The sequence below is a fragment of the Bombina bombina genome, chromosome 6 (assembly GCF_027579735.1).
Source record: "Bombina bombina isolate aBomBom1 chromosome 6, aBomBom1.pri, whole genome shotgun sequence".
Taxonomy (NCBI): Eukaryota; Metazoa; Chordata; class Amphibia; order Anura; family Bombinatoridae; genus Bombina; species Bombina bombina.
This window is the reverse complement of record NC_069504.1, coordinates 746,496,952-746,509,382: the sequence shown is the minus strand read 5'-3', so window position 1 is coordinate 746,509,382 and position 12,431 is coordinate 746,496,952. Positions and strand designations below refer to the sequence as shown.

The 12,431-nt window shown below is 39.8% G+C and overlaps 1 protein-coding gene across 1 annotated transcript in view; it reads left to right on the top strand.

The window, feature by feature from the left end:
- Positions 1 to 12,431, top strand: part of PDE4A (phosphodiesterase 4A) — a 373,112-nt gene that overhangs the window by 165,396 nt on the left and 195,285 nt on the right. Inside the window, exon 6 of the mRNA XM_053718013.1 lies at positions 82 to 131. Coding sequence (XP_053573988.1) covers positions 82 to 131 — 50 coding nt within the window. The remainder of the gene's footprint in view (positions 1 to 81; positions 132 to 12,431) is intronic.

Below are 12,431 nucleotides of genomic sequence, written 5' to 3'. Positions count from 1 at the left end.
TATTACAGCAGTAGATACGCAGCTGTTTTTCCCCAAACTTATGCAATATTTTTGTAAATATATTCTTTTGGTCTTTGGCAGGCGTTCTCCAATTATGCCTCAACAAACGGTCTGTAAAGCTACTCTCTCAGGTAAGCTGTGGTTTGTTAATTGCTTCCTGGTTCTTCCTTCTTTGTGACGTCACCACGTGCGTGTTAAAGTATTCACAAGAGATTCAGCTTACTTTATACTTTTGCATTTTTTTTTTTTTGTAAAACAGTGCTCTTTAAAGGAATAGGAAAGTCAAAATTAAACGTGTACGATTCAGAAAGAGCATGTAATTTTTAAAACACTTTTAAATTCATTTCTATTTTCAATGTGCTTTGTTCTTTTTGGGGTTGAAAAAAAGTATGCACATATCTTACAGTAGTGGGAGCTAGTTTCTAATTGGTGCCTGCACACATTTGTCTCTTGTGATTGGCAAACTAGATGTGTTCAGTTAGCTGCCAGTAGTGTAATGCTGTCCCTTCAGCAAAGGATAACAAGAGAATGAAGCAAATGTCATAATAGAAGTAAATTGGAAAGTTGTTTAAAATTGTTCTATCCAAATCATGTAAGAAAATTCTGTGGTTTCCTGTCCCTTTAAGTCTAGTAAATGTATTTTGTATGATAACTAGATATTATTCATTGATATTGAGTGCACTGTTGACTGAGGTGGTGGAGAACATAAGTTATGTGTAAATAAATTCTGAGAAAGTGAGAATAAACAAGCAAAAAAACGTAGTTATGTTACTAAAGGGTGAATTTGAAATCCCTTAGCAGTGCATTTCAGATTTGATTAGAACTATTTTTGCAAAATTATTATTATTTTTATTTTTGCTTTATTTATAAAGCGCCAAACATATTCCGCAGCGCTGTCCATGGGTACAATTCATTTAAATAAAACAATGATATAAAACTTGTAAGAGACAGGACAGAATTTTAGAAACACATACAGGAGGAATTGAGGGCCCTATTCCCGTGGGAACTTACAATCTAGAAGGGTAGGAGGTTGAGAAACAGGAGGCGAGGACTGCAAGATTGAGAAAGATGTTAATGCAGAGTTAGATGAGGGAAATGTTAGAAAAGTGAAATTAATTTATTATTGAGTTGGGTGGTAGGCTTCTCTGAACAGAAAAGTCTTCAGGGAGCATTTAAAGGAAGAAAGATTAGGGGAAAGCCTGACAGCACGAGGGAGAGTGTTCCAGAGGGTAGGTTGCTGCACTACAGAAGTCCTGCAGCTCTAGCATGGGAAGAGGTGATCGTTGAAGATGCAAGGAGCAGGTCATTGTTGGAGCTTAGTGGGCGGGCTGGAGTATACTTGTGTATTAGAGAGGATAGGTAGAGGGTGAGTGCCCGTTGGTGAGAGCTTTGTATGTAAGGGTGAGAATTTTGAATTTAATTCTGCTGTGAATGGGGAGCCAATGAAGGGACTCGCAGAGAGTTGCAAGTAGATACATTTATTAAAAAATTACAATATATGGTTACTACTCACCAAGCCATTGTTTCCAACCTGTGTCTGCAGATCTCTTCAAAGCCATTCTCTTATTTTAACCTATTTACAGGTGCCTGTTGGTGAAGCTCCCGATCTTACACTGGGCGCTGCCATCTTGGAGCCCATAGGTATTTTTGTACGCTGAGACAGAGGCTGTGCACATTCATATGTCAATGACTTACTGGATTTTCAACTCTATGGGGAAAAATGCAAACATTTAAAATGCCCACATCTTTATCAAAACACACTAATTAAAGTGCTGTTAAAAAACAAAAAACTGCAACTTCACCAATTTGTGAATGTGCAACCACTCCTGTAACAGGGTGAGAGAATACCTAACGATCAAAGATAATGGCACCCAATATGAAGATGTGGAGTTTTCCCTGCTAGCACCCTGTAGGTGGCTAAATAAGGAAGGTCAATTTTGGGATTCAAAAACATATGTTGAAGATTATCTTAAAAACATAATTTGACTTAATGTATGAATAACTACCTTTGCCAAAAATGTTTTATATGTTGTCGTTATCGCGTTCCCCATACAAGATTCTATTTACTTGATGAGTCGTTTGTTTCTTAAAACGAGACTAGCTGTCACCTTGTTGTTTGCAATGGCAGCGACGGTCGTCAATAGCGCATGGGTAATTAACGGCGTAACTTGTATGCATTATTTTGCGAGCAACAACGAATGCGTTCTGGACAGCTGATGAGATGCGCGTGTTACTTACACGCATGCCAAAGCTGACAGACGATAAGAAAAGGGGCTGACGAGGTAAAACATGATTGGAGCATAAGATGTCATCAATAAAGGCATATGACGGGCGGATTTACAGCTGATACGACGGTTTCAAAAGTAAATATAATCTTTTGCTGTTTATCTAATTTGATGAATGAACATCTATTTAGTAAAATAGAACGGCTTAAGAAGAGAGCTGCAGGTGTTATGGTGCTTGTGCCCAGCAGTTTTATGTCTCTTTAACATAAGTATGTTTGCAAACTTTTATATTTATATTGTATGTAACTGTTGCAGGTTTCATTGTCTACTTTACAGAGACATGAAACCCAAATTTTTTCTCTCATGATTTAGATAGAGCATCGCAATTTTAAAACATCTTTCTAATTTACTTCTATTATCTAATTTGCTTAATTCTCTTGATATCCTTTGCTGAAAAGGGCATATCTAGATAGGCTCAGTAGCGGCTGATTGGTGGCTGCACATAGATGCATCGTGTGATTGGCTCAATTCATCGTGCATTGCGATTTTTCCGCAAAGGATATCTAAAGGAATTAAGCAAATTAGATAATAGAAGGTAAATTGGGATGTTGTTTAAAATTGCATTCACTATCTGAAATCATGAAAGAAACTTTTTGGGTTTAATTGTCCCTTTAAGTACCTGTCAGAGGAACAGTAAAACGAGATATTGCAATATAAAATGTGAAATAATACATAGTTAAACAAACATTACAGTATATTTCATGATTTATTTTACCCCCTTTCCTGTAATTTGTCTGTAAATTATGGATTCTCCAGTCCTGAAATCTGATAGAACAAATCTCAGGGTTTACCTTGCCACATATATCTCCCTAATTCAAAGTTTATCTATTTTTTTCTGTTAAAGCAAATAACTGAGTTTTTAACACATACTTAAAAGGACATAAAACCCAAAAGTTTTCTTTCATGATTCAGATAGAGAATACAATTTTACACAAAATTTCAATTTACTTCCATTATTTAGTTTGTTTTATTCTTCAGATATCCTTTGTTGAATAAATAGCAGTGCACATGGGTGAGCCAATCACAATAGGCATCTAAGTGCAGCCACCAATCAGCAGCTACTGAGCCTATTTAGATATGCCTTTCAACAAAGTTTATCAAGAGAATGAAGCAAATTAGATAAAAGACGCAAAATAGAAAGTTGTTTCAAATACCATGCTCTTTCTAAATCATGAAAGAAATGTTTTGGGTTTCATGTCTCTTTTAATTCCAAATTGGCTCCTCCAAATAAGGAAAGTGGTGAATGGAGTTTGACTGTTGAAATATGATTGCAACAAAAAAGGTGTTAATCTCTTCTAGTATAGTTCTGACTGGATGATATATTAATCTGTTGGGAAAAGTGCAGAAAAAAATGTAAAATTACAAGTTGCTTACTGTTCCGTACAAATCTGTGCATTTCAGTACCAATGCCTCATGGCCATGCATTGTATTGTAGACTGCTGTTTCCAAAACACTCATGATGATATCTTAAAGGGACATTAAACACTTTGAGATGGTAATATAAAATGATAAACTGTATATATAAAAAAAAAACTCTGCAATATTACTTTCATTATTGATTTTGTCCCCTTTTCCTGTAATTCCATTCTGAAATTGTGAGCTTTTCAGTTCCTGTTAAGAAATGGAAGTGCAGAACACTGTTATATCCCCCTCAGCCATTGGCTGCACACTCTTGTGACCTATTTATAATTGTCTCTAATTGGCCATAGCAGAGAAAGTAACCTAAGTTACAACATGGCAGCTCCCATTGTTTTATAGACACTAACACTTTACACTCATTTTGTCAATATTTAAACAGCTAATGAATCTTTAAAAAGACATCTACATGTTAATCTCAGAATAATCTTTTACTGGATCATAATATCTTGCATTTATTTAGTGTTTAAGTGGGATGAAAAAACATTATAGCAAAAATAAAAGAAAGATGAGAAGCTGAGATTAATGATACTGTTATTAGACTCCCTAAACATTCCAAGGACATTAATATAGTTTGATCCTAGAGAGACGTAAATATAGCATTAATAGCCATTATTAAAGAAATACACATAACCTCATTTCTATCCCCTGCCTTGCAAAGGCACACACTCCATTCACTTGTGCAATATGGTACTCTCACTCTGTATGCAACAAACAACTCAATCCATGACTTGTTCATCTTCCACTCCCTTAACCTCTTGGCCCTCATCAAAACCTGGTTCTCTTCCTCAGATATACACACAAAATGATAAGTCTAGCACTCCTGCAAGAGGTGCACGCTGAGGGGTACTGTACTAACCCTAATTCAATATAAAGTAATGTCCAAACAGCAGCTCTCCCTCAGACACGGTCCCTTCGGCTCTTTCTTATGAGGGGCAGCACTTCAGCCATACACCTAGGCCTGGTAACAAACAAAGAGCACGTGACTTTTCAATTCTTTTCAAAACTTAACATGAAATAACCTCCTTCCACAACAACAACATCTACTTCTCACAAATCACTGCCAAATTTCATACTCACCCTACTTAAAAGCTCAGCACTTTTACAAAGAAGGAGGTTTCTGCTCTCCTTTCATCTTCCCATCTTACTACCTGTCCTCTTGATCCTGTTACCTCACAACTGATACCTTTCCTTTCCCCTACTCTTACACCCATCCTCACACACATATTCAACCTGTCCCTTAAATCTGGTACATTTCCATCATTCCTTAAACATGCACTAATTACACTTATTCTTAGAAAACTGTCACTCGATCCAGCATCCCCTTGCAACTATAGTCCAATCTCTCTTCTTTCTAAAGGCTTATCACACTTTCTCTCATCTAACCATCTTCTCAATTCTTTGCAATCTGGCTTTCCCCCACAACACCCCAACATTTTGACAAATGACCTGCTTACTGCCAAGTCTAAAGGTCACTACTCTATGCTGATCCTTTTAGACCTTTCTGAATCCTTTGACACTGTTGACCATCCATTGCTGCTCCTGACCCTTCAATCTATGGTATTTGTGACACAGCTCTACTATGGCTCTCTTCCTACCTTTCTAACCGTTCCTTCAGTGTATCCTTCTCTGGCTCCTCCTCCTCTCTGTTTGGGTGCCATAAGACTCAGTTCTAGGTCTCCTTTTCTCAGCCTACACATCATCTCTAGGCTCCTTAGTCAAGTCCTGTGGGTTTCAGTATCATCTTCATGCCGATACACCCAAATCTACCTTTCTGCACCAGACATTTCCTCTTCACTGCTGACTTGTGTCACCAGCAGCCTAGCAAATATCTCATCCTGGAAGACTTCTCACTACCTAAAGCTGAACCTCTCTAACACTGAACTCCTTCTATTTCCTCCCTCTACCAATCTCCACATTCCCCAAATCTCACTTATTGTGGACAACTCTGTCCTCACATCTACCCCACAGGCCCACTGCCTTAGGGTCACACTTTATTTAGAACTTTCTTTTGCTCCGCACATAAGACCTTAACTAACTCCTGCCAATTTCACCTTAAAAATATCTCTAAAATTCATCACTTCCTCACACCAAGACACAATTAAAGGGACTCTATACCCAAACATTTTCTTCATGATTAAGGTAGAGAATACAATTTTAAACAACATTCCAATTTACTTCTATTACCTAATTTGCTTCATTCTTTAGATATACTTTAATGAAGAAATAGCAATGCACACAGTGAACCAATCACAGGAGGCATCTATGTGCAGCTACCAATCAGCAGCTACTAAGCATATCTAGATATGCTTTTCAGCAAAGAATATCAAGAGAATGAAGCAAAATAGATAATAGAAGTACATTAGAAAGTTGTTTATAATTGTATGCTCTTTCTAAATCATGAAAGAAAAAAAATTGGGTTTCATGTCCCTTTAAGACTCTTATCCACTCCTTATACTTTACTGCCTTGACTACTGCCAATTCTGTCTTCTCTTGTCTCCCCAGCTACTGCCTGTCCCTACTGCACTCCATCATGAATGCCTCTGCCTGGCTCATCTTCATTAAAGGCACAGTCTACACCAGAACTTGTATTTTTTAAACAAGATAATCCCTTTATTACGCATTCCCCAGTTTTGCATAACCAACATTGTTATATTTTTTTTATTTTTTTTATTTTTTTTTGAAACAGCTTTATTGTGTATAAATCAGTTTTTACATAGGTGTGGAGACGCAGCTCCCAAGTCACAATGTACAATTACGGCTGTTAAGTTTATGGATAACATTGGTAGCGCCCAAAGCACTTCATAATGAAACAGCAGTGTTCGTCCCCGGGGCAATATGGGACCATTCAAAAGGGTCAAGATGGTAAGTGTGTTGCCCTTAGGGGAAGTCCACTGAAATGATTACATTACGTATCTAACTATTCCTATGGAAAATTAAATAATAAAGAGTGAGTAACAAGAATCAAAATAAACAAACTAAACCAATCGTCCCGGTCCGTCGGCACCCCGATCAACAACATCCGACCTACTTATAACAATGTCAACTCCCTCTACCAGCCATGGATGATTCTTATACTACAAATAAACTTTATTTATTTATGTTGAGCATAGTCGGACCAAAGTTGCGAGAACTCAGCATAGTAATCTATTTTATCATATTTGAGGTAGTAGTATTCCTCTAGATCAATAATTTCCGTTACTTTTTGTCTCCACATATGTATGGATGGTGGGTCCTTGCTTCTCCAATTTTTGGCAATTAGAACTTTTGCACCATTTGTCAGGATGTTGAGTAGGTGTAAGTATGGTTTGTATTTTATGGATGGGGGAGGTTTATGTAGAAGCCAAATCAGTGGGTCGAGTGGTAATAATGTGCCTAGAATGAGTTCAATTTCCGAGATTACGTCTCTCCAGAAAGTCTGAAGACTGTTACACCACCACCACATATGTGCTGTATCGCTATTTACATGGCCATACCGCCAACATTTATTGCTTTGGGTGCGGAATAAACGGTGTAGTTTTTTTCGGGGTGTGATACCATCTGTGGAACAGTTTTAAGTTAACCTCTATAATGGAGGAAGAGATTGAGGATTTCTTCACGGCTTGAAACATTAGTTTGCTAGTGTGGGGCAGTATTATGACACCTAGGTCTCTTTCCCAGCTCTCTAGATATGGGGGAATGTAACCCGGGAGAGTGTGGGTTAGGATCTTATATATTGTGGATAGGGTATGTCTCGGGGGGGGGGTTCTGGGTGCAAAGGGATTCAAAGTTGGTCAGAGGTCTGACCATGTTTTCATAGCCTACATGTTTAGTGATGAAATGAGCTGTTTGTCTGTAAGTGAACCAGTTAGCGAAACAGTCATGTCCCTTTGAGACAAGGGCTGTTTGAGGTAGCAAGAGTTCGTTGTCTGTGAGCGCGTGTATCGTGAAGTCTCTATTAGGTGTGTCCACTGTCATGTGTGTTAGGAAGGGTCGCACTGTAAAGTCTCCATTTTCAATCAGGGATGTCAGAGGTGAGGGGATTGATGAGATGTTGTGTGACGTGTTAATGGTATACTCCCAGATCCGAAAGGTCTCCTGAATCATAGGGTTATTTGTTTTAGCAGTTTTCAGTAGTGAAGGGTTGCCCCAACACAATCTCCCCAAATGAGGGCCTCCCCATTATAGAGTGTTCTAATGTAACCCATCTTTTATGACCATAATGAATGTTCCAGTCCACCAGTCTTTGGAGAAAGATGGCTTGACGGTAGGCTGCAAGATTCGGTACACCTAACCCACCCTGTTCTTTAGATGTTTGCATTATTTGTTTACTGATTCTGGGTGGTTTCCTGCGCCAAATGAAGTCGCTAAATGCTTTTTGCAATGAGGGGATAAACATGTTGGGAAGGGGTATCGGCAAAGTCTGTAGGAGGTATAATATGCGTGGGAAGACGTTCATTTTAATGGTGTCTATGCGCCCCAACCACGATAATGTTTTAGAGCCCCATGATGACAGGTCTCGTATAATTGCGTGTTTGATGGGTGTGAAGTTTAGGCGGAATATATCGTCTAATGAAGGGGAAAGGTATACTCCTAAGTATTTTAGTGAGGAAGAGCACCAAATGAATGGGGATACCCTTTGTGTGGCTAGTAATGACGGGCCGGTCAGGTTTATATTTAACATTTCCGACTTGGACATGTTGACAACAAAATTGGATAATGATTGGAAGGTATGAAATTCGTCTAGCAGGTGAGGGATTGAGTGTTCTGGGTTAGAAAGTGAAAAAAGGATGTCGTCTGCAAACAGTGACAAGACATATTTCTGGTCTCCTATGTTAAGTCCGGTTATATGGGGGTTTTGCCTAATTTTTACCGCTAATGTTTCGATAACACATGCATAAAGGAGTGGGGACAGTGGGCATCCCTGACGTGTCCCGTTACAAATAGCGAAAGGGGAGGAGAGGGTACCATTTATTAAGATTCTCGCTGTAGGATGAGTGTACAGCGAGAATATCCTTGTTAGAATTTTCGTACCTAAACCCATATGGGACAACGTGGCTCGCATATAGTCCCAGGCAACACGGTCAAAGGCCTTTTCTGCATCCGTGGATAAAAGGATTGATGGTATGTTTTCAGTTTTGGCGTAATGTATTAGGTTTAAGGCCCTGACCGTGTTGTCCTTCGCCTCCCTGCCTGGTACAAAGCCGACTTGGTCAAAGTGGATTATGGTCGGAAGAATTGCATTCAGTCTATAGGCCAGAATTCTTGAATAAATCTTAACGTCGGTGTTTAGTAGCGAGATGGGGCGGTAGCTGGTAGGTCTTGTGGTTTATTGGGTTTGGGGATTAACGTTATGTGGGCTTCTAGTGCTCTGGTAGGGAAGCATTCAGTTTCATCTATGGATTGGAAGTAGCGTAACATGTGTGGGCTTAAAATTTCTTGGAATGTGGTGTAGTATTTATGAGTGTAGCCATCAGGGCCCGGTGCTTTCCCGGTAGGTAAGTTCTTGAGTGCCATTTTTAATTCGGGTAGCGAAATAGGATTTTCTAGTTGTTCTTTCTGTGATTCTGAAATGCATGGCAGGTTAAGTTTCCCTAGATAATCTTCTATTAATTGTGTTCTGAGTGAGGCGCGATGGGGAGTATCAGCGTCCAGCTTGCGAATATTGTATAATTTTTGAAAGAATGTTTTAAAGGTATGTGTTATGTCTTTTGTGGAGGACTGGATTTGGCCCCTGTCGTTCTTGATGCTCATAATGTACTTTTTGTGCGCTTTCTGCTTTAGGTATCTGGCTAAGAGTCTACCTGATTTATTTCTGCCTTCGTAGTGTTTTTGTTGTAAGTGTAGCGCTTGTTTTTTGTAAGTCTTGTCTAGATGTGAAGCTAGGGTTTGTTTCAGTAGTGTGATTTCTTCTAGTAGATTTTTGTCCGTAGGTGAAGCTTTATGTTGGGTTTCTAGTCGTTGTATGTCTAAAATCAGTGAGGTGGTAAACGCTCTTTTGGCTTTATTTTGTTGTGCCTTAATGGCAATCATTTCCCCCCGTATTACGCTTTTATGGGCCTCCCATAATATATGTGTTTCTGTGTCAGGTTGTTCATTATGTTCAAAATATTCTGTTAGTGCATTCAGGAGTCTAGGGGTCACTTCGGGGTCCGTCAAGAGATGTTCATCTAGTCGCCATATGTAGTCTTTTAATGGTTTTGAGGGCCATGTCAGTGAGCAGATTATGGAGGCGTGATCAGACCACGTGATTGGGGATATCCTAGCAGAGGTGAACAGGGAAAGACCCCCTATGTCTGTGAATACATAATCTATACGTGTGTATGTTTCGTGGGGGTAGGAATAAAAGGTGTAATCCCTCGCTTGGGGGTGCAGGGTTCTCCAAACGTCCTTCACCACAATATTTTTAAGAGCAGATTTAATTTTAGAGATGCGGGATGTCGGGGTGGAGGAATGTTGAGAAGAACAGTCTAGCTCGGGTTCCAACGCTATGTTAAGGTCTCCACATATGATAAGTGTACCCTTCTGGTGCTCTAAAATTAAGTTGGTTACTTTTTTAACAAAGAAGTGTTGTGCTGTGTTTGGGGCGTATAACGATACCAGGGTGACTGGTCTCCCATAGAGAAGGCCTATTAAAATCAGGTATCTCCCTTCTCTGTCTCTGATGATTTGGAGGGCATTAAAGGGGGTTGTTTTTTTAATTAGGATGCCCACTCCGTTTTTTTTATTTAGATGGTGAGAGGCCCAATAACAGGTGCCATATGTGCGTTTAAATGTGTTAGGTTCTCTTCCTTTACGGAAGTGGGTCTCTTGCAAAAAAACAAGATCTGTTTTGTGTCTGTGAAAATCTTTTAGGGCAGTTGTCCTCTTGTTAGGTAAATTCAGTCCTTTTGTGTTAACGGAATAAACATTAATATCATTGCTGGTTTGGGAGTGTTTATTTTGACTAGCCATTATCTATGTAACGGATGTGAGAACTGTATCGCATGTGAGGGAAAACTTCTATGAAGCTTCCAGTATAGGTATGAGTCGGGGCGCAGGACGGACCGGGAACAATCCTACCTAACAGTATCCTGAAATCACATTGTGGTTTACTAATGGTGTAAAACATATGAAATAGTATAACATTAATAACAATAACTAAAAAAAATGAAATTGCAGACATTTACAATCTGCTAACAGTAAGGGGTTGGCATATCTCGTCAACCATTCATACTCCTATAATTGAAACATGGGGGGAGGGTTGTCACTCCCAAGCTCTGGTCCCTCCTGTTCAGTCATATAAGGGTGAAGGTCTTATTTTAGGGGTGGGTAGGATTTTGCTCTAATTGTATGTCGTCAGTACTAATCAGGGGGTTGTTTATTATTGGCTGTGTGTATGGTCCGCTCGAAGTCCATGGTTAGTTTTATTTTGTGAGCATGTATCTATGATTTTGTTGTAGTTATTGCAAATATCCACATTGCTATATATCTTCTGCTCCCCCGTAATGGAGAGACAAGGGGTTAGTTAGTCACAAGTGGGCCAGATAGTGTTGTGAGATCTATTTCCTCTTATGTCAGTCATTTTGTACCTGGCAATGAGTCGTGTCCCTAAGATGTATATTAAAGTGGTGTAGTCCCTGGGGTCTTTCATATGAGAAAAGGGTTCTGTCAAAAACTGATGGGGTGCAATAGGTGACACAGATAGGCGTGGGCAGTGCTACAAATAGAACAGTATATCAACCCCATAGTACCCCACTCCTCAGCACTAGAATGTCCATCGGGCGATCCAAACGACCGCCAGAGTTTCTATATAGCATAGCTATAGCGCGGACATGCGTGGTAAGGAGCGGGGTCCGAACCGTTAACTCCTCTACAAATATACAACAGTAAATTATCTGAGGGAGAGAAAAAAGGAGAAAAGAGAAAAAAGAAAGTAAAAGGCGAAAATGCAATAAATTAGCGGCCATGACATTGTGTTCTGTAACTTAGAGGTTCGGACATTCGTTCATTAAGTTAACGGTTTAACTGGTATGCCACATAACAGGTAGCAAGGAAATGTTATACTTATCAGGCTCTAGAGGTGAGGGTTCTCTTTTCTTTTGCAGCGCCAGTACGCCCCACTGGAGGTGATGAGGTCCCAGCGCTGACTGATGGACACAAAATGTCAGTAAGCTTACTAGTGTCTCAAGTTCCATTGAACAGGTAAATTAGAGACAAGTTCAGTTTCAAGAGTGGGAGTTCCCCTCTTCTCCTCTCCCTCCCCCCAGTCTTTCCAATAGTTGCTCAGCTTCAGCTCAAGATGGTGGAGTGTCCGTTTTTTCCCTTTTGCTGACTAATGTCCATTGTGATCTTTGGGGTTTGGGTACAGGGTCTTTCCCGAGAGTAGGCCCCTCTTTTGGTCCAGGTGTCGGTTGCGGGAATGGGATATTGAGGCCTCTTGAAAATGGTTCCAGATCATCTGGTTCCTTATAGATGTGGGTTCTGCCGTCGTGTTGCACTATGAGGCTGAAGGGGAAGCCCCAGCGGTATCTCACCTTCCTTTCTTGTAAGACCTGTGTAATAAACCGGATTTCCCTGCGTTTCTCAATAGTGGTGGGTGAGAGATCTGGGTAAATTTGGATACTATAGGTTTGGAATCTAATCTCTCGTTGCAGCCTCACTTGCTTCCATATTGCTTCCTTATCCAAGTAATTTGTGAATTTAATTATGATATCCCTAGGAGGTTTCGGAGGGATTGGGATGGGCCTCAGCGCTCTATGTGCACGTTCC